The following is a 23,780-nucleotide window of genomic DNA, read 5'->3' as shown; positions in this document are numbered from 1 at the left end:
AGAGTACACACAAAAAAGCCTGTCCTGCAGAAACTTAATGAAAGAAATAAGAGGTGCTCATGGACACACTCACAGACACACACCATATAATAAAGTTTCAATCAACAATGGAACACAAAGATGATGGCAGTCCCATAAAATTTGATGGAGCTGAATAGTTCCTGTATGTCTAGTGACTCTGCAGCTCAAGGTGTGTTGGTGGTGATGCTGCATTACTGCACTACCTGCTGTATGAAGTATAAGAAAGCAATTATTTATAGTACTTGATAAACAACTAAACACTGTTACTGGTTTATACATTTATTATTCTTTACTTTTAATGTTAAAGTGTACTTCTTCTTTTAAGTTTATTGTTAAATAGTATGCATTTACATACTATTTAACTTATACATCCCATATCCGTACCTCTTCATTTCATCAAGAGGACATCTAGAGTGATTGACCTAAACTATCTAGGTTTGTGGAAGTACAAGCTGTGATAGTCTCAAAACAATGAAATCACATAAGGACAAATTTCTCAGAGTAAATCTCAATCTTAAGCAACCCATGGCTATATATATAAATGCCAATCAAAAATGCTCTTCAATGACTTAAGTACTGAAATGAGGCATATAAAGCTTTTCAAGAATTTATGGCATTATTTTTATATTTGGCCTCAAATCTAATGTTAAAATCTATTCAAAACTATTTATTTGACCATTTATTGGTTGTTTTATTCAATTCACTAGCACCTCTTTGAGTGCCAGGAAAGAATTACTACTTTCAAGGAAGTTACAATTTAATAGAAAAGAAAGATATAACAATTACAATGTAGCATTTTAATAAACCTTTTAAAAGAAATAATAGTTCACGGGGGAAGGAGGACGCATAGGCAAGAGAAGCTTTCTAGAGGTTGAAAAGTAAAAGAGGTTAACTTTCTTTCCTAGGAGCAGAGAACTTGACCTTAAGAAGAAGTAATGTTTTTATTGAAATATTATTTCTATCTATTTTTAATAAGATATATATTCATATGACTGAATACTCAGAACACACAAACTAATAAATATAGTAAGTACCCTCTTTTTTCCTCCATTTTCACTTCACTAACTTTTCAATCCTCTATGGAGAAACATAATGTCATCAGTACCTTGTACATTCTTCACATATATTTAAAGTATCATAAGTAAATTTGAATATTTTACAAATATTTTGCTAAACTAATGACTGTTTAAAGATTCAACAATTAGAGTCTAGAAAGTCCATTCTCTATTTTGGCCCTCTCTTAGTCGAGTAATACACTCCCCTCATGTGTCCTGCCCTGACAATACCCATCACCATTCATTCCTTTCAACAGGTATCTCTGGAGTGCTGGTAGTATCTAGGCAAGGGGACATAACAGTGAATAAAAGAGACAAATATCCCTGTTATCGTGAAACTCTCTAGTGGAAAAAACAACATAAATAACTATACTCAACAGTAATAAGTGCAGGAAGAAAAAAAATGAAATAGAGGAAATTGAAGTGCTAAGATGGTCATGAAAAGACTCACTAAAAAGGAAGAAAAGAAATATGAGGCAAGTGTGTACCTGTGGGAAAAAGGATCTACGTGTGGGGAACATCAAGAGTCAAAGCCCGGAGGCAGAACCCTACACGCTTCATTGGAGGAATAGCAAGGAAGCTTGCTTATGTGGCTGGAAGAGTAAGTAAGGAGGAAAGAATAAGTTCAGAGAGGAAAAGGAAGTCAGATGGCACACAGACTTTAGGCCATAGTAAGGCCTCTGTCTTTCAATGGGAGGCATTGAGAAGCAATAAGAGAAGGGGACATTGGATTCAGCAGAACCAGCATAACCATGGGTGAGTGGATACACCAGAGCTGGGGCACCAAGCACAGATATTGTCAATACAGGAAGGGAATTGGACAAAGGTTGCTTAAGGAGTTAAAAAGACTAATGGGTTAGAAGAATTGAGCTGGGGACAGAAAATAAAAACCTACTTCAACAGGAGGAAAACATAAGAACGGAAATACTCTGCCTCTCTCTTGCCAAAAATATTCCATATAACCCAGGGAATAATAGACATGTACTGGAAAACCATGTTGTAATGCATTTAAGTTCTCGACTTCACATTTGCATTGGCAGTAACTTCAACTGCAATAATTACAAACAGCCTATTATGAAAATTATATTAGCAATAAATTTTTATTCTGAAGGCTTATATCATAGTTAGAAAGTTGCTTTTTAAAGATTATTCCACTGCATGCACATTTGTTGCCAAAATGCCCATCTGTTTTGCATTTTAGTACTAAATGTTTTTATTCTCACTCTGGTGTCATTGAGAAGTTTCTGGAGAGTTGTCAGAGGTGGTAGTGGTTACTGATACTTTGATGGACATACAGTATATTCTAGGAAAAGTGACTTGTTTCAATTCCTTCTTTGCAGAGAAATTAATTGATGAAATTAAGTCTTCCAAGAAAGACTGAAAAACTACCACTTTCTCCCAGTTAACTGCTTTATGCCATTTGTTTTAGTCAGCTTTTTCACTGCTGTGACTAAAAGACCTGACCAGAACACTTATACAGGAAGAAAGGTTTATTTAATGGCTCACAATTTCAGAGAAATCAGTCCATAAGATGCTGACTCCATTCCTCGGGGCTCAAGGTAAGGCAGGACATCATGGCAAAAGAGTATGGGAGAGGGAAGCAGCTCACATTGTGATTAGAAAGCAGAGAGAGACGTCTCTACTTGCCCGTTACAAATATATACACCACCACTTTTTCCACAAAAAGAAAGTTAAAATCTCTCTTAGTCCGTCTTTGATTCAAGTTTCAGGTGTAATGTTGTATTGTGTTAATTGTTAAAAGCCCTGCCTTACCTAAGATAAGGCTCTGCCTCCCACCTTACACCCTGTTAAAATGGCTCAAAAATAGGCTAGACTTCAGTTCATTTAAAGTTGTGTTCAAAAGATTGATTTTTGTTATAAAGATTACTATGGTCTCAAACAGGGAAAATAGGTATAACTAAGTAAAGGTTCAAGATTTTTCTTTGTTCATAGCTATTACACAAACTAAATATGTTTTTGCTCTGTAATTTCATTTTTTATTTTCCTTGTTAACGTTATTAACTGTTGCCTATTAATGTTGTGTAGAAGTACCACTTCTAAAAACAAACAAACAAACAAAAACCTTGGGCTAATTTGAGATAATAAAGCCATCACCTACAGGAAAAATATTATATAATGCTGATTTCCAGTACTAATACCCAATTAAATGAAAGGGGTGACTGTAAAAATATAGATATTGAAGTTATAACCTGTTACTCCCTTTTTAAGTCTGGTGAAACTGTTTTGCTGGGTGTTTAAAACCAAAACCTTGGAGACCAAAGTCAAGAAAGTAAAAAGGCCAAGGAAAAATCATTTTGTCACTTGCCCTCTACAGTCACCCATGACCCAGAGAACAATGTGACCCCTCTCTGGCCTACAACTCTGGTGAGTCACCAGATCTGCTGATCAGGGAAATGGAGAGGACCCTAGAGAATAGGAAGCCAATCAGTGCACATTCTGCAAAATGGAGGGTCTTTAAAGACATAAATGTCCCTGATGCTTCCAAGAGAAGCCACATGTGGTCAGCAAGACCCCAACCCATCCTGGAAAGTGGCACCATGGGTAGAGAAAAGCTAAAAGAGCCAGGAAGCTTCACACATGTCCCAAAGAGTGATCTCTGAGGAATCTCAGCAGACTCTTAAGAGTAAGTAGAAACAAAGTCAATTTGACCAACTTGGTCTTAAACACCTGGCAGGAGAGTATAACCTAAAAACACAGTCCTACATGGACCATTTAAAAGGAAAAACAATGGTTGTTTAAATGTAACTTAAGATGCACACTTGTGTCAGTTCTACCAAAAAGTAAGTAAAGCTGGAGTCTATAAAGAAAGGGTTCTGGTGTGAGAATGAATAATAGTATTGATCACAAGGGTCCCTAATTTGTCCCGAGTTAATTTGAGTCTGATTTCATTGAGCTACAAATCTTCCTAACCTCCTACATTGATGAACTTGATCTGTTTTTCACTCATAATACTATGAGTCACTGTCCTCATGGTTTTCAGAGACCCTGGCTGAAATATCAATAGTTTTTGTTCTAATTAATTTCAAAAATGTAATGCTTTGCTCTTTATTGTTGTCTTAGCATGATCCCTGCCTTAAGTATGCCTTGTCCAGTCACCTGCCATCTGCCATGTGGACCTCTGGACTGCTCTGACCTCTAGATGCTCTTAACTGTCCACACCCCAGCTGATAGAAAACAAGGACTTTGGGTTACTTCCCCCAACTTCACCCCCTCAAAGGGGAAATAGCTCAGAGATGTCATCACCCATTTTCCACAGAAATGGAAGCTAGAAACTGACAATGGGGAATTGTAACAGGGGTTCAGTTGATGTTTTGTCTATATCCCTTGTGCCTTTGAAACTTACATGTTTTTGTTTTCTTTTTCCCAACCTTTTTCTCCCTGACCTTCTCTTCCCTGATCTTCTTTTTCCTAACCTTCTCCTTCCTAATCTTCTCCTCCTTGATCTTCTTTTCCCTGATCTTCTCCCTCCTGATCTCTCCAATCTCATTTTCTCTGAATCACCTCGTTAAAACCCCCCTGTTCCTGCTGATAGGTAGAATCACAGACTTTGGGGCAGGAGTCCCCTGTATTTCTCCTTTGCTAGCAAAGCAATATATTGTCTTTTTCCTTTTTCTCAAAATAAAAAATACACACACACACACACACACACACACACACACCAAAGCCACACCCTAATTCTCACCTCCTCTAGTCATACCTTACCACTTTAGTTACCACTCAGTTAATCCCTACCAGGGGATTAATCCATTGATTGGGTTAAGACTCTTACAACTCTTTCAATCATTTCTCATCTGAACCTTCTTGCATTGTCTCATATGTGAGCTTTTAGGGGACAGCTCATACATATCCAAACCATAACACTATTTTTGCTTATAATTTTCTTACCACCTATCTCTTTTTCATGTACAACCTCATTCTAGTTTCACTATTTCACCAGAATTGTTCTCATTTTCTTCTTCATTCAGATCCCTCTAGAACTCATCTTTGAGATTTGTGAACATACTCTCATCTTTGGATGGTTCTCAAAGCCCATTGTCTAGGATTACATTTGTTCCTAATCTATTGAGAAGAACACCAATGGAGAAAAAGAATTATAAGAAAAAACACATAAATGAACATAGTCTAAGTGTTGAGAGGTGGAACTGAGTCACAGCAAGGACTGAGTTAGGATGGATTATTTTAAGGGCAATAAGAGGCTTAGAAGTCAGTTAAAGCAATGTCTTTGTTTTATAGATGAAATAACAAGGTATAAAAAATGTGCCAGGATTACAAATAATAGAAAAAAGCAATTTGGTTTGGTTTAAACAATAAGGAAATGTATTCACCCACACAATATGAGCTCCAGAGAATATAGGGGGAAAACCATAGTGCTCTTTGCAGCAATCTTTGTCACGGTACCTTCCATGGGTTAGCATCAACTTCTGGGCATCAGCAAGATGGCTGCAGCAATTTTGAGATTTACATGAGAACCCTCGGGAGTTGGGGGAGCAATGGGAGCAATAGAAGGTTCTGTATGTCTCTTAAATCATTTTTAAAAAGCAAAGAAACTAATTTACATTTCCACCAACAGTGTAAAAAGTGTTCATTTTTCTCCATACCTTCTTCAGCATTTTTATTATTATTATTATTATTATTATTATTATCATTATTATTATTATTATTCTAGAGTTTGAACCCAGAGGTGGCTTGATCACTTAGCCACATCCCCAACCATTTTTTGTTCTATTTAGAGACAGAGTCTCGCTGAGTTGCTCAAGGACTCACTAAGTTCCTGAGGCTGGCTTTGAACTTTCTATCCTCCTACCTCAGTCTCTCAAGCCTCTAGAATTGCAGGCATGCGACATCGTGCCCGGCTTTGTTTTGTATTCTTAATGATCGCCACTCTAACTAGAGTGAGATGAAATTTCAGTGTAGTTTTGATTAACATTGCCTTAATTGCTAATGATGTTGAACATTTTTTCATATATTTGTTGGCCATTTGTATTTGTTCTTTTGAGAAGTGTCTATTTAGTTCATTTGCTCATTTATTAACTGTTTTTTTTTTTGGCCTTAAGTTTTTGGGGTTCTTTATATAGTTTTGGATATTAATCCTCTATCAGAAGAGCTCCTAGCAAAGATTTTCTCCCATTATGTAAGCTCTCTCTTCACATTTTTATTGTTTTTTAGGGGGTGGGGGATTGGAAATTAGTGCAATCACTGTGGAAATCAGCATGGAGTTCCTCAAAAGATAGGCATGACCCAGATACACTCACTCCTCAGCATTTATCCTAAAGAATTAAAGTCAATATGCTACAGTGATATATGCAGACCCTTGCTTATAGCATCATAATTCACAATAATCAAACTATGGAACCAGTCTAGGTATTCATCAGCAAATGAATGGAAAATGTATGTATATGCAATGGAGTTTTATTCAGCCATAAATAAAAATGAAATGTCATTTGTAGCAAAATGGATGAAACTAGAGATCTTTATGATAAGCAAAATAAGTCAAACCTAGAAGGTCAAGGGACATATGTTTTCTTTGATATGCAGAAGCTAGAGAGGAAAAAGGAAAGAAAGGTAGAAGGGGACTCATGAAAATCAAAGGGAGACAAGTAGAGTAAAGGAAAGGGACCAGGGGCATGGAGGAGGGGAAGAAAACATGTGTACCAGGGTGCAGTGGTACACATTTGTAATTCTAGCTGAGATAAATCATTGTTACAAGCAAGAAAAGGGTTCCTTAAAGGCTAGAATGATATTTTATATACTTTTATGTCCTTCGTATATTCCTGCTCAGTATTTCTACTGAGGAATGATATTGGCCAAATTATATTGTTATATTGTGTACATTTATAAATATATAACAACAAATCACATCATTATATACAATTATAAGTACCAATAAAAAATGGGAAAAAAGAAGCAAAGAAATCTGAGCAAGAAGTCCTAAGAAGACTCCCTCTTATCATCTGCTCATTTCTCCATCAATCACTGGCAAGTGATATGGGACTTCAAGACTGACCTGGCGGGCTGAGGATGTGGCTCAAGCGGTAGCATGCTCGCCTGGCATGTGCACGGCACTGGGTTCGATCCTCAGCACCACATACAAATAAAGATGTTGTGTCCTCCGAAAACTAAAAAATAAATATTAAAAAATCTATCTCTTAAAAAAAAAAAAAAGACTGACCTGGCTGACACTTGAACTAAGCTTAAGATAGAACGAATGCTTGAGAATCAAGATTAAATAAATTGGCCATATGAAAACATAAGTTATAGATCTCGAAGCCACCTTTATTCTAACATTTGTCTTATTATACTTCTAAGAATTTGTGTCTTTTCCTGCTCACTAAAATTGATGGATTCAACACCACTCTTTTGCAAACTTCTCTGGGGAGCATGCTTGCTCTTGTTCTACAGTTGGAAGTGGTGGGCTCATTTCCAGCTCTACCTCTATACACTTAATATGTTACTTAATGTTTCTTTGCCTCAGTTTCCCTACCTATAAAATTGTAATGGAATGATAATACCCACCAATTTGGGTTTCTGTGAAACTGAAAATGACTCCCCAAATGTAAATGCCTGGGAGTATCTATGCCTGGCATATAATATGTCCTGAAAAATGTTCACAGAGTTGATGGCAGCAGTGGTCCACTAAGGTTGTCTCTCTTCTCTACACCCCGTCACTACAGACCCTATGTTTCTATACCTGTGTTCATGCTAGTCCCCTCCTTTTTTCTATATCTCTCAAGATGTAATCAATTCAAGCATCACCCCTTCCACAAGGCCCAGACTGTCCCTACAAAGACAACATTATCCTGATACTTCACTTATAGGAATTATAATTTGTAGCACAGACACATTAGTCTTGATTTCATATCATTTTGAGTTTTCTTGTTCTTATTATACCTGGGATAAATCATTGTTACAAACAAGAAAAGGGGTTCCTTAAAGGCTAGAATGATATTTTATATACTTTTATGTCCTTCATATTACTTAGCCTAAAATAAGACTCACAGTTAAATCCTTAATAATTAACTTCTGAAAAGCCCTCTAATAGTGATAAGTATATACAACCACAGTTATTTCTAGGTTTATATAGCTGCAGACCCTTGGTCTATGATTTTATTATATGTTCAAGCATTGAAAAGAAGACAGTCAGCCAGGGTGCAGTGGTACACATTTGTGATTCTAGCTACTTTGAAGGCTGAAGCAGGAGGATTACATGTTTGAGGAAGCCTGAACTATTTACTGAGATTCTATCTCAAAATAATTTTTTTTAAAAGCTAGGGGTGTAGCTCAATGATAGTGCACAAGCTTGGCACAGAGAAAGCCCTGGGGGTTCAGTCCCCAGTACCTCCCCAACACACACACACACACACACACACACACACACACACACACACACAAGACAAGGTCTAGAATTTTTCATTTTCTTCCCATGCTGATCCATATGCACACTCTGGGCATCTGTTAAATGTTATTAACTATCCACAAAAAAGTTAAAATTTTAAGAGTTCCAAATAAATTATGTATATGGTAGGAAATTCCAAATGTATATATTACTGTTAAAATTTAAAACTATAATGCCAAAAGATTCTTATTTAAAAACAGAAATAAGAGAAACAGTTTTAGACATCTTTTTCCCTTTTAGTACAATTTTTAAAACAATAATAATTGTTTTAAATAATTCTGAAATATTATATGGTTTCAAGTATTCCTTGTTTTTTCTTTCTTTTTTTTTTTTGTTATGTGTGTGTGTGGTTCTAGGGATTGAACCCAGGGCCTTATGTATGCGAGGCAATCATTCTACTAACTGAACTACATACCTAGTCCATCTTTCATTACTTTAAGCATGTAAAAATAATATACTTACAAACAAAAACTTCTCCCATTGATGCCCAAGAGCTTATCATTTACTTATTAAAAGATGGCATTGGTTCATAGCTATATGTGTCACTTTTTAGTCAAATGGGAAAAAAAAATGAGGAGGCCTAGTCACAATTCCATATGAAACTATCTGTAAAATTGAGATACATCAACTGATGCAATTGACAGTGGAAACAAGCTTATATCATCATCTCCAAGTAACACTTCTGTAAAATGCCATACTCTGTGGCTTATTGTTATGTTTAATGGATGTAATTATTTTTAATTTAAAAATGATTCTTTCTAAGGTTATCCATTATGAATTTTTCAACTATACCAACTCATCAGTGTTTCTTTGAACGTAGATACTCAGTGAAGAATAAGAAGAAAGGGAAAAGAGAGAACAAGAGAACAAAACTACACAACTTACTTGGATTGTGCAAGACAGCCTGGTGCAACCACATTCTGATTCTCCTCTTCCTGCTGGAGTGCAGTGAGCTCTACCATATTAACCATCACATCATTCGTGTGGCCTGGAAGTTGTGGAAGCACCGAAATGATCTTCTCTACTAAGTTATCTCCATGATGTCCAACAGCTCCTATTTCAGCAGAAAGAAAATGTAAACTCACAAACCAGGAGGAAAAAGTTAACTGGATAAATCCTTTATAATATCACTTCTATAAAAAATAATAGTCATTTTTAGTTTCTGCTACACAAAGCAAGTACATAAACCTAGTATTTTGGCCTTTGTAATACTGATCATATTAATCACCTCATCGATGTGTGCCTCATGGATTGACTTAATGCTCTATGAGGACAGGCATCTTATCTTCTCTGGTTACTGCTATATCCCTAGCACCAGCACAGTGCTACATATAGCAGGTATTCATAAGTATTTGCTGAACAAATTTTCAGCATATAGTCAATCAGTTAACTAAGTATCATAGGATGATATTAACCTGAAAATTTAAAGCAGTATTTGATTTTTATTGACAAAGACACTAAAATCCAGGACTTAGGAACCTCCACTATAACCTCATCTTCATAATGGAAAAGGCCCTGTTTATATAGTTCACCTACAGCCCACCATGTCTAGCATGGAAATTGGCAGCTAGTTGTCTCTTACTAAATATTTGTTGGATAAAGGAAAAAATAAATGAACAAATGGTAACAGCTAGTAATGACACAACATTTGTTGAATGTTTTTTGCATACTAGGTACTCAAATAACTTTTCATGTGTTAGTTCTATTAATGAATGTATGAATGAACTCAAATTAAAACTCAACACTAAACAAATCATCTTTCCAAAAGCCATCATCATTTGAAAGACATTATTCTTTCAATGGGTGGTATCTGCCATCCACTTCAAATCAACCAATATTTTGCTTCCTAATGTTATTTTCTGTCAGGTCATATTAATGGGACAGAAGAACTTAGATAGGAAAGCCCAAACCAGGAACCCAAGGTATCATCACCATCCTCATCTTCATGAAAACAGCTAATAGTTATTGAGAGCTTATGATATACCAGATGCTAAGTTCCATATAGTACATTTACTATCAACTTAATTCTTACAACACCTCTAATATGTAGGTATTGTCATGTTCAGTTACATAATAGAAGATTAAATCACTTTCTCAAGATTAAGTAAATAATTAACTTGTTAATTAAAAAGAAAGAATTCAAACCCAGGAGTCAGATAATTCCAAAATCCATGTTCTTCATTAAAAAAAAATTGGCCTCACAAAAGTGATTTAAGATAGAGCCAGTATGAGTGCTTCTAAGGTAACTCTTTATGTTAAAGAATAGTTGCTTGTACTACCAGCAGAATATTTACTTATTCAGGGCAGAAGGAATATGGTTATCTTATTTATGAGAGGTCAAAGTGTCTAAGTGAATTATGTCTTTAGGACCAAATCAGAGATACAAGACTTGTTCATAACATCATAAACATCTTTTTGTCTCCACTAGTTTCATCTCCACTTACTAAAAAACTTTAATAAATCTCCAATTATCATCATAACTTTTCTTTGATACTGATGCCCAAATTCTGATCTCTTCTCCCAAGCTATACTTAATTTTTCCTCTGTCATTCATAAAAATATGGTATAAATAAATGTTCTTATGTGTTCTTGCTTTCCAGCTTATTTAGCCGCACAGTCTGGTATCACTCAGTCCTCCTTCCTATTCAAACTTGAGGATCATCAGCAATTCTCAGTTCATTAACCCTCTACAAACTGAAACTGTTGACATTCTCAAAATTTTCTGAATATGAGAAGCCCAGATATAAAATGCTTGTATTTTTCTTAAGGTTTAACGGCTATTAACTTTACAAAACCAAAACATCACATCCTAAATGATCACAAGTAGAGAAAAAGGTTTGGTTTTTGTTTTAGCTTGTTTGTTTTTATTTGTTTGTTTGTTTATATCAGGGATTGAACACAGGGGCACTTAATCATTGAGACATATCCCCAGCCCTCTTTATTTTTTATTTTGAGATAGGGTCTTAATAAGTTGCTTAGGACCTCGCTAAGTTGCTGAGGCTGACTTTGAACTTGCGATACTCCTGCCTCAACCTCCAGAGTCACTAGACTTGTTAAGGTTTGTGCTCTCATACCCAGCTGAGAAAAAGCTTTCTCAACTTGCAATATATTTATTAAAGCAGTTCTCAAATTAAGATTTTAATTCCATTGTATTTATGCAGAATTTCTAAACTTCCTATGGTGAATATATATCCCGGTTGTAATAAGAATAAAAAATGTACTGTGTATACACATACACACACACACACACACACACACACACACACACACACACATAAATATCCCAAAAATCTTAAATCTTAACCAGGGTTATATTTAGATCTAAGATTAGGGTTCTACCAAAACTTCAACTCTCTCCAATATTTGCTACAAAGAGCACAATTTTAAAATTTATGTTCTATAAAAACTGTTCAAAATATCACATCAGGGGCTGGGGATGTGGCTCAAGCGGTAGCGCGCTCGCCTGGCATGCGTGCGGCCTGGGTTCGATCTTCAGCACCACATACCAACAAAGATGTTATGTCCGCCGAGAACTAAAAAATAATAAATATTTAAAAAAAATATCACATCAGAGGAATAACAAAATGCTGATCTGAACTGACTATGATAACTCCACTGCTTTTTTATGAATATGGTTTCTCAGATGTCCAGCTTTAGAGGGCTCAACATTCATCTTTAAAATTCAATTAGTGCCATTTTCACTTGGGCCTATCAATGTTTTCAGAATCTCCTTTTATAAAATGAATAAAAAGCCAAGAGTTTTATAACACTTACATCTTCAGGGAGCTTAATTTTTCCTTTATTAGAAAAAATTTAAAATATTGGTTGAGCTACTCTGGAGTGGAAGTCACCAGAACCCAGTTATTTCTTCCTTGTCCAACTTTGAATATGGTCAATAGCAATGTGGTCCCTAATCTGAGCAAAGAATGGTTCAATTCTCAATGCCATTTTTTCTTTTTTTGCAGTGCTGGGGATTAAACCCAGGGCCTTGTGCATGTGAAGCAAGCATTCTACCAACTGAGCTATGTCCCCAGACCCTAATGCCATCTTTTTCAAAGAGGTATAAATTCAAAAAAACAGAGACATGTGCTCAAGTGGTTCCTTCCTCTACTAGTTTTTTTTTTTTTTTTTTGGGGGGGGGTTCTCTTTTACCAATCTAAAAACTCAGAATTGGTCCAACTGACACCCAGGTATCTTTGAACTCCAGGATTTGAGATTGTACATTAATAAGCTACTGCTTCAGGCTCAACTTTTTAGTTAACAGTCTCAGAAAAATACCACTCCTGTGAATCATAATGTGATTACAAACATTAGTGTCATTATAAGGTATGTAGCATCTTCACTTGCCTCTACTTACAAAGGATAAAGCAAGAACTAGTGAGTCTTCATAACAGCTCAATCACACTGTAGTGGAGCTCAACAGATAAAAAGGCAACAGCAGCCATTTCTACATATCACAAACAGCATTTTGGGGGGATTGTTCCCCTTAGTCCTTTGTGGTGAGATCTGCTACCATATATCAAGGATCTACCTGAATCCCCACATTCCTTACATACATGATCCTGTATAACATAAATCTGATCATGCCACATCACAGCTCTAAATCCTCCAAGTGTTTTCCCAATGTACTCTGACTTGTATTCTAAATCCTCATTTTGCCCTATAATGCAGTCCCTTTGCCTCTCTCTCAACCTCGCCTGTTATCACTGTTCCCCTGGATCACAATACTTCAGCTACACCTCCCACTGCTCCTCAAACATGTCAAACATGTGCCCACTTCAGACCCTTTACAGTTGCCATTCCCTGGGTCTTATATGTTTTATCCATAGATAGCTTCCCGACCTGCTTACTCTCTTATTTCAGTCCCTGTTCAAATGCCACATCTTCAAGGAGGTCTTTCTTAGCAATGTTATATAAAATGAAAACTCCATCATAACAATCTCTAATGTCTTAACCAGTTTATTAGTTATATGATATATAATATATTTTGCTATTATAACATATTACCCCAAAACTTAGCAGCTTAAAACAAAATTTACTTATTTCACAGTTTCTATGTACCCAGGAATTCAGAGTAGCTTAACTGGGTTCTGACTCAGAGTCTGTCATAAAATTGCTATCAATATGTCAGCTGGGGCTGTAGTCATCTGAACGCTTGACTGGGGATAGAGGATCCACTTCCAGATGACTCACTCAAGTAACTATTGCTAGGAAGCCTCAGTTCCTAACTAGCGGGTGCAAAGAACCCTGCATGGGCCTCTCCACAGAGCTGCTTGAGTGCCCTCACCACATGGCTGCTACTTTCTCCCAGAAGAAGCGATACAAGAAAACAAAGCAAGGAGGAGGGAACATGCCTTTTATGATCTGGATTTAGGATATGTACATTGGCATCTCTACTAATGCTAATGTGAGAGGGCAAGTGAGTCACTATACCAGCACACACTCAGGAGAAGGCAATTTAAGCTCCATTTCTTGAAAGATGTATCAATGAGTAGATACATTTAAACTTACACCTAGCTTCATTTTTCTTCATAGCCCTTATTACTACCTAATATTATGTAGTAATTTCTTTACCATATTCTTCCTCTAATAAAATCTAACCTTCATAAATATAAGAACTTTGATAGTTTTAGCACTATTCCTCCATTCCTCAAGCAATGATGTTCAACACATGTTGAGTATATGAATGATTTCATGTCCTTCCAAAAGACTGACATTTTTCCTTTATTACAAACGAGAAAACTCTTCAAAGGCTCGGTGAAGACCATACAGCAAGTTAAGTCACTAAGATAGGAAATGAGGTTACACTGATGTGGATTTATTGTCAGCAAACTAGTTAGTGCTTTATGTGGCCTTCCAACTGTGCCTCAGACCTATGCTTAACAGTACCATCTAAACTCCATTTGTGGAAAAGTAGATGGGGGAGGGGAATTCTATTTAAAAAGTTACTTTTTAAATAGATGCTTTAATGAGCAGCACTTAGTCAACAATTATGCTTAGTATCTGAAGCTGCTAACTTCTGGACACCAAATCTGTACTCTCTCTACTATCCAGGACAAGGGTTCTGAAACTCCCCACAGCCACACAGATGAGAGAGCTCATGGGCACAGGCTCTGGAGCAAACTGTCAAGGTTCAAATTCTGCCTGTACCTAGTTGTGTGATCTTGTGCATGTTACTTAACTCCTCTTCAGTTTCCTCATTTGTAAAATGGAGATGGCTATAACACTTACCTCAAAGAAATATAGTGAAAATAGTAGTTGATTATATATGCAGAGTGTGGAAAAAAACAGTATACTATTAAATATTTGCAAGTATCTATAGTACCAAATTTCAGTACTTTCAATGAATAAATATACAACTATACTTTAAAGCAATGATACCCCAGAACCAACAGCCACTTAGTGAATCAAAACTTAATTTTTGCCAGGTGCAGTGGCACATGCCTGTAATCCTAGTGGCTCCGGAGGCTGAGACAGAAGGATAGCAAGTTCAAAGCCAGCCTCAGCAACAGCGAGGCACTAAGCAACTCAGTGAGACCCTGTCTCAATAAAATGCAAAACAGGGCTAGAAACACAGTGGCTCAGTGGTCAAGTGGCCCTGAGTTCAATCCCTGATACCAAAAAAAAAAAAAAGTTAATCTTTAATCAAATAACTTTGATTTAAAAGTTCAAATCAAGCTAGACTTCAGAAGAAAAAATTTAAATCCCAAAATTACCATCACTGCCTAACTTTTGATTTTGAATTTGAAGACTATTAACCTAGCATTCTAGATAATCTCAAGAGCCAGACCCTAATATTCTAGTGATGCATGAACCAATTCTTCCTTTTAATTGTGTCTGGAGACAAACCAGGAGCCAGAGCAGGCCACAGAATAGAGTGTAAATCCTCTGTGCAAATATGCCTGAAGCCTGGGTATCCAAGCTCCTGGGTACCCTGAACATGGTCAAAGCAATACAGAATCAAAGGGATAGACAAATATGTGGTCATTTACTTCTCAGAAATTTTAACAAACATTCCATATGTTTTAAGTCCTGAGAATTTATCAACTGCTTCAGGAGGGCAAGGACCTTGTCTGTCTTGCTCACCACTGAGACTTAATGTTTATTTCCTTTTGGTATCTATATGAAATTGCTATCAAGTGGTATGAATTGAAATTTCAGCCAGACTCAGTGATGTACACTGTAATTGCAGTGGCTAAGGAAGCTGAGGCAGGAAGATCAAAAGTTCAAAGCCAACTTCAGCAACTTAGAGAGGTCCTAAGCAACTTAGCAAGAACTTGCTTTTTCTTTCTTTTTTCAATTGCTGCCTTGAATCTACACACACACACACACACACACACACACACACACACCACAAAAAAAAAAAAAAACCTTCCAATTTTGTCCCTTGGAGCAATGCCCTTTCAATAGTGAATAGTTGCACATTATTTCATGAACCTAACATCTCCCCCCATACCAACCTGCCTAACTAGGTAAATTCCCTAATTTAAAAGACACTCTGGAAGTCAGACAACTAACAGAAGGATCCGTAACCAATGTACAGAAAGTGAGGACTTCACAATAACAACATTTACAACTCTCCCTTGACAATTCTAAAAACAAAAGTAACAGAACTTAGACGTTTATAGAAATACTGAAGCAGGGCTGGGGATATTGCTCAAGTGGTAGCGCGCTCGCCTGGCATGCGTGCAGCCTGGGTTCAATCCTCAGCACCACATACAAACAAAGATGTTGTGTCTGCCGAAAACTGAAAAATAAATATTAAAAAAAATTCTCTCTCTTTAAAAAAAAAAGGAAAAGAAATACTGATACAGTATTTTCACACCTGTATAGCTACTTAATGTTCACACTTTTTTCCAGTAAGAAATAAATCTTGAGCCTTAATTTCTTTGTTGTTAACTAACCTAACTTGTGAGAACATCAAACAAAGTAATGTGAAAGTGATTTTTAGCCATAAAATACTCACATGATATGATTTCTTCAGTTTTATTGTGTGCCCAAACTACAAAATGAAAGAATATTAAGAATCTGTGCACCTTAGTGCATACCTACTGTATCTGTGGGAATGACTAAAAAATCTCAAAAGCCAATAGAATGTGTGCTAACATGTATAAAAGTTTAGTTGGCAGCAACTATTAATCCACTTTCATTCAACAAATATTTGATGAATTTCTATTGTTTTCAAAGTTCTCTTCTGAGTGCTGGCAAATAACTATAAATTAAATAGAATCGTGTCATAGCAGAAATAATTTTAACACACATCCTGTGATAAGTGAAGCAGAAAAAAAAAAATAAAAATAAATAAATAAATAGAGCCCCTCCTGCACAAGCTCGCCTTCAGGTGGGAGGAGACAGGCAATCATCACTTGGCAGTGCCAGGCAATTGGAAAAGCTATGACAAACAAAGCAGGGCGAAAGGATTAGAGAGGACAAAACAAATGGTCAGAGATGGTCTCTGAGGAATGAGGATCAGGCACTTGATCAGAGACTCAAAGAAAGTGAGGTACAAAATAAAGTGGATGCCTGAAAGAACATTCTAGGCAGAGATACAGAGGAACTTCAAAAGCCCTGAACCTGGGGGATGGGGCTGCAGCTCAGTGGCAGAGCGCTTGCCTATGCATGAGGCACTGGGTTCCATCCTCAGCACCACATAAAAAGAAACAAATAAAATAAAGACATTCTGTCCATCTACAACAACAACAACAAAACTTTTTTAAAAAAAGCTCTGAGATTGGGACATGCTTGGCATGTCTGAGGAGTGACAAGGTGGACAGTGTATACTCAGAGTGTAGGTGTGAGGGGAGATTAGAGAAAATGCATGACATGCGTGGTCCTGAAAACAATGGTAAAGACATTAACTTTAAAAGCAGGCGTGAGATGGGGCTGGGGTTGTGGCTCAGTGGTAGAGCGCTTGCCTAATACTTGTAAGGCCCTGGATTCGACCCTCAACACCACATAAAAATAAATACATAAATAAAGGTATTTTGTCCTTTACAACTACAACTAAAAACTAAATTGTCCAACTACAACTAAAAACTAAAATTAAAAAAAAATAAAGGTAGGTGTGACAGGAGGCTATGTAAGGACTACAAGCAAACAAATGGAATGTCAGATTTGTGCTTTGATGAGATTACATAAGAAACTGGCTCCATGGACTACCTTTCTGTATATTTTTTGAATTTTTATACATTTTAAGCTATTTATTTTACTGTTCTAATACTTCTTTGAGGTTTAAAAAAGGAGTGCTGATATTTGAACACTAAATTTGGTGATGTAGAAATCATTGGGGGCCCTGACAAAGACAGTGTCTAGAAAGTATTGGAAAATAAAAACCTAATTTAAGGGGAGTTGAGGGACAATTGAACCAAATGATTGTGGAGACAGCAAATATATAAACTCTTTCAAGTCTGTTATAAAATGAAGCAAAAAAAAAAAAATCCCCAAATGGATTGAAGTTGGAGAAGCAATCAAGGGTCAAGAGAGGAGATGTTCTCTCCTGTTTGGATGTAATGGTGAAAATTCAGAGAAGAGGAAAAACTTAATCTAGATAAGGGGTATTTGGTAAATTTATGAGAAGGTAAATTTATGAGAAGTAAAAATAGAGAGGGTCTGCATAGGTGAAAAAGTCAATGTTTATAGCAGAGACAGTATATTCCTTTTTTTTTCTCTCTAATGGTACAGGGGGATTAAACCCAGGGGTGCTCTACCACTGAGCTATACCCCCCAACCTTTTTTGTTTTATATTTTGAGACAGTTCTCACTAAACTACTGAGGCTTGTTTCAAACTTGCCATCCTCCTGCCTTAGCTTCCCCAGTAGCTGGGATTACAGGTGTGCACCCTGCACTTGGCTACTTGCCTTTTTAATATAAAGGAAGAAAAGAAAAATACACGTGTAGAGATATAGAAAAGTTGGTAGAGGCCTGGGATGTAGCTCAGCGGCAAAGCATTTGCTTACATTCACAAAGTCCTAGGTTCAACTCCCAGTTACAAAAAAAAAAAAAAAAAACAGATAAATAAATAAAAAAGAAAAGGTGTTATTTGGTGATAGAAAATAAGGAAGTTTTCTAATGGCTTCTGTTTTCTCAGTGATTCTACAAGCAAGAAAGTTGAGCGTGAGTTGGGGATGGGGAAGAGATCTAGAAACTTCCCTTGGAGAAAGAATGAAATGATTGCTATTGCATGCCAATTTTGTTTTTCCATGGGTCCTTATTTTCTAAGTCTTCCTTGACTGCTTTATGCTACTACTTTTACAGGGAAGAAGCTATGCTTACTTCATTTATTCTATATGTGAAAAAAAAGCATGTACAAAGATTAGATATCAAAGACAAAAAAGTTATTGCTATGATGCCGAGCAGCCGGAGCACTGAAGTCTTAGAGGAAAATGAAAAAAAATACAAACTTCCTGATTAACTATGAAAATAATAAGTCACATTTTTAGCATACAGAAATAGATGCATAAACATTTATACAATTCATTAAATATCTTAACAAGCATATACTCATCAAGTATTATAGTTTAATCCTCCAAGCATCCAATTATGTTACAATTATTACTTGTATTTAAATTACAGTTTCACATTGGACACCTGGTTTTCCCAGTCGCATAAATTTCCAACTCAGTACTACCATTGCTTCCCATTTTATGATCTGAAAAATTCATCTGATTAAGGTAAAAAAAACTCAAATACTTTATTATTGTTTATATAACTTCTTTCAACATTTTTAATTGCCTACTAAAGGGAATGCTTACCAATGTTAGTTTCCTGAGTATTCTTCCTAAACTTGTATGACTAGCATTTACTACTAGTAGCATTGTATCTACCTAGTTACAGAAAAATAAATGTAACCTTTGAAAATAAATGCACACGTCAAGTATCACAAAGAGTTTTTCTTTAGCCAATTTCAAGGTTACATTTGTCCCTTATGTGTATAAATATTTAATACATTATTACGATTGAGACTACATACCCAATTGTTAACAGAATGTAAACTAAAGAAAGATCCGGGAGTGGTGATATTCACTTGTAATTCCAGCTACTCAGAAGTCTGAGGCAAGAGGATCACAATTTCAAAGCCAGCCTCAGAAACTTAGTGAGACCCTGTCTCAAAATAAGAAAAAATAAAAAGGGCTAGGAATGTGGCTCAATGGCTAAGCAAGCGCTCCTGTGTTCAATCCCCAGTACCAAAAACAAACAAACAAAAAACCTAAGAACAAATTAATAAATATCTGAAAACATTTATATACTTCTGTTTCATCTAATTTACTAGGAATATTTATGGGTAGTCTCATCTTTTAACATTTACAGGAAACTAAACTTCAACTGTCCATTATAATTTCATGTTTTGCTTTATAGTTTTCCTTCCCCTGTGTCATCTAACACCTCTCCAATAGATCAGAATCCTCTTATGAAAGATTTTTGTAAATGTTGGCATCTTGAAATTTTAGAAAGCTTCCAGGTGGACAGTTCTCCGTGTAAGCATAATTTCATTCTCCAGTCTCATGTAGAGGCAGTTGTTTTAATGTCAATGAATATAGAAGCTATGTTTACCCATTACGCACACTCCACAAATTGTATTATAATTGCTAACTTTCTTTTCTTGATCTCCCTTCTAAACTAAACTCTAAACTCTGAGAAATCAAGGACTGTGTCCATTTAGATCATCTTTGTCTCCTCAATCTCACATATAGTGAGAGGCCAATAAAACATGCTGAATCAATGAAAGTGTCTGCACTGTAGAGAGTGAATATGAATAACTCCATAGCAATGCCACTTACCTGTGAGATCCAGAGTTCTATCCACAAAGACCACAGATGCCCTGCCTGTAGCATTCTTCCTTCTGTTCTTGGCAGGAGCATAATTGGCCAGATCTGCAGCGATGATCCGACTGAGGGAACCCACAGCAAAACACTCTTCACGTACCCCTAAATGCTCACACAAAGAACTGAGACCCGACACCAGGCACCTGATCTGCAGCAGCAGCTTTGGAGTCAGGGTAGAGGCATCCACCTCACCCAGGCTTCCCAGCCTCCTCTTGTCCGGTCTGGCACTATTAAGGAGATGTACATCCTGGGGTAGCAGTGGGAAAAGAGAAGCAAAGGCCGGAGTTAAGGCAAGGTGCGGAGCAGCAGGGGCGAGCAACAATGGGACGTGCAGCACCTCGGCTGTGTAGTTCATGTTTCCCATCCATTCACACAGCTTCTCCTCCAGCTGCTCGAACACCGGATGCTGCCCCTCTAGCTCGGCAGCTGCAGCCGCTGGGACATGGTTAGCCGTAAGGTGGACAGCGTGGCTCACTGCTGTGACCACCACACAATACTGGAAGTGACTGCGGCATATTATGTCTCTTATGGTCTCCACAGTCCGACCTTTCAGCAGGCAGCTCAACACAAACACTGCCTTGGGCTGCTTGACTCCTCCACCAACTGCATCAGACTCGAACTCCCTCAGGTGAAACTCGGGACCACCCACAGCCTCTAGGAGCCGCGTGGATCCGCAGCCCCAGTGCAGGCTTTCGGCGCAGGCGGAGTCCAGGTAGACCACAGCCCGTTTCACTTTGGCCAGCACCTGCTCCCAGCCTTGCTGGGTGAAGGACACCACGCCCGGGGCACTCATGGCCGGGATTCGCAGACTCGGGAAAACTCGGGTGCAGGAACTTCTGGCAGAACTCACAGCTTCCGGAAATTGGGTGTCCTCAGACTTTGACAGTCAACACAGTACACGTGGTCCTGTCTGTGACGCGCCTGGCGACCGCGCACGGTGATGACGTCACTGAGCACTGATTGGCTAGTTAGGAGGCTAGAGGAAGGGTGAGCGGGACTGGGAAGAAATGGGCGGAGCTCCGTGGCCCTGGGCTTGCGCGAAAGTTCCGGAGAAGAAAAGGGGCTGTCTAGGAAAGAGCTGAACTACGCAACCTTTGTCCCCCATCTGTCTGCTCAAGTTACCTTTCCGTGCTCCCTGAGAAGTCTTAGGAATAATAAAACCTGATCTGCAATTTAATATCTTTCTCGGATATGAACACCTCTCTGAAATTACAGCCACTTTCCCCTTATAAAAACAGCAACTTCTATGAAATAATTTGTAGTTGATAGGCTGCTATCACACGCGTTGTTGTGCACACAAGCCTGTTTTTTGTTGTTGTTGTTGTTGTTGTTGTTTACTTTTTTTTAGTTGTATGTGGACTCAATGCCTTTATTTATATGTAGTACTAAGATAGAACCCAGTGCCTCACCCTTGGGAGTCACTGAGCTACAACTCCAGCCTGCAAACAAGCCTCTTAACAAACCTAATTTCCCTTTCTCCATCTTTTCACCTGCATCTCATTATCACTAAATTTTGACGTGTTTCGAAACTCCTAGAAACTAGTTCTACCTCTCCAACCTTGCTGTCACATCACTCAGCAATATCACTCACCTGGACTAACACAATGATTGTCCCATGATTTCCCAGTTTTCCATCTCTTCCACCTTCGATTCAGGTTTCTTCCTAATAAACTAAGATGGTCCTTCCATTTTACTGCTTCAAAGCTTCACCTAGTCCAGTTGCCTATAGGATATATCCACACTCCTTCAAAGTTACCAAATCCTTCATGATTTCTCAATTTCTCTGCACTGATTCTCCCAGCCTGGAACATTATGTACCTGCACAACAAAATCAACGATTGACTCTGGAAAGTTTCAAAGGCTCAGTTTGTTCAACCAATATTTATTAACACTTAAGTGAAATCACTGTGCCAAACTCCAAGATGAAATGATTAATAAATCATAGGACTCACAAAGAATTTGCACCTGATAAACTCTTACCCTAAAAAACCATTCCAATTATACATTCCATGTGAGGGTTTTCCTAACTCACTACCTCTACTACCCTGTCCTCTTCTAAGTCTGCTAAGTACTTGCAACATCATTGGGTAAGTTTCAGCATACCTATTTTCCTTAACATCTATTCTACTAGATTATGTACTAGACACCAAGGAATCCCCCAAATTAGAAGACAGTATGTGTTCTATAAGTGTTTGTTGAATGCTCAATTAATTACTTTAGATAGGGCAAAGGGGAGGGAGGGGAAGCTGGGGTATAGGGTATGGGGGTAGGAAAGACTGTGGAATGAGCCAGACATCATTATCATAAGTACATGTATGAAAACATGAATGGTGTGACGATATTTTGTGTTCAACCAGAGACATGAAAATTGCACTCTATTTGTGTAATATGAATTGAATTGCATTCTGCTGTCATATATAATTAATTAGAATAAATAAATTTAAAAATTAAAAAAATCCATATAATAAATATTCAGAAAACTTTTAATGAAATTGTCAGTGTTCCAGACCCTGTGTATTCAGGATATGAAGAGAAGTAAGCTAATCCTTGTCTTTAAAAAGAATTATACTGAAATAAAAGAACTCATATACCAAGTGCAATAAAATATCACAGAAGCAATGATTTTTAAAAATACATAGGAGTTACTAGGGAAAGGAATAATAAATTCTGATTGAGTGAAAGAAAAAGGGAAGTGGTCAGAAGAAGTTTCATATAGAACATGAGTTTTTAGTTTCTTTTAAAGAAACCAGGTGTTTAGCAGGTGGACAGGATAGGGAGGAGTATTCCTGGTAGCCCAGGCAGAAACTGCAACATGAAAAAAGTTGTTGAGGTATGAAACTGTAAAATGTGTCATTTGGAACTACAAATAGGTTATTTTAGCTGGAGTGCACTGCATAAAGAAAGGTCTAAGAAAAATATGAACACATAACTAGAAAAGGAACAGACAAGATCATGAAGCATCTTATTTTCTATTCTAAATAGTAGCAGCCAATTGGAAACTGTTGAAGTCTTTGGGTAGAAATTGCTTGTTCACCTCTGGATCTTATTTACTTATTTATTTATTTTGGTACCAGAAATTGAACTCAGGGACAATCAACCACTCAGCCATTTTCCCAGAACTATTTTTTATTTAGAGACAGGGTCTCACTGAGTTAGTTGCTTAGTGCCTCGTTTTTGCTGAGTCTGGCTTTGAATTCACAATCCTCCTGCCTCAGCCTGCCACTGCACCCTCCTGCCACTGCACCCAGCTCACCTCTGCATTTTAGAAAAATAGGTTAGTTACCAGCAACAACTATAGCTAAGAGTTGTTAGGGATAACAATAAAAGAGAATGACAGAGGGTGGTGTATAAAGAGATGTTTAAAAAACAATGCCAGGGCTGGGGTTGTGGCTCAGAGGGAGAATGCTTGCCCAGCATGTGTGAGGCACTGGGTTCAATCCTCAGCATCACATAAAAATAAATAAATAA

General features: G+C 37.3%; 1 protein-coding gene across 4 annotated transcripts in view; it reads right to left on the bottom strand.

The window, feature by feature from the left end:
- Window positions 1-21,209, bottom strand: part of Scfd2 (sec1 family domain containing 2) — a 370,804-nt gene extending 349,595 nt beyond the window's left edge. For all 4 annotated transcript variants that reach the window (XM_026385802.2, XM_026385811.1, XM_026385820.2 and 1 more), the window contains exons 1-2: window positions 20,268-21,209; window positions 9,376-9,544 (exon numbers count right to left, since the gene is read on the bottom strand). In XM_026385802.2, coding sequence (XP_026241587.1) covers window positions 9,376-9,544; window positions 20,268-21,105 — 1,007 coding nt within the window. In that variant the 5' untranslated portion in view covers window positions 21,106-21,209. The remainder of the gene's footprint in view (window positions 1-9,375; window positions 9,545-20,267) is intronic.
- Window positions 21,210-23,780: the final 2,571 nt, after the last annotated feature.

Source organism: Urocitellus parryii, chromosome 10, assembly GCF_045843805.1.
Source record: "Urocitellus parryii isolate mUroPar1 chromosome 10, mUroPar1.hap1, whole genome shotgun sequence".
NCBI classification, from domain to species: domain Eukaryota; kingdom Metazoa; phylum Chordata; class Mammalia; order Rodentia; family Sciuridae; genus Urocitellus; species Urocitellus parryii.
The sequence above is the reverse complement of the archived record's forward strand: the minus strand, read 5'-3'. Positions and strand labels throughout refer to the sequence as shown.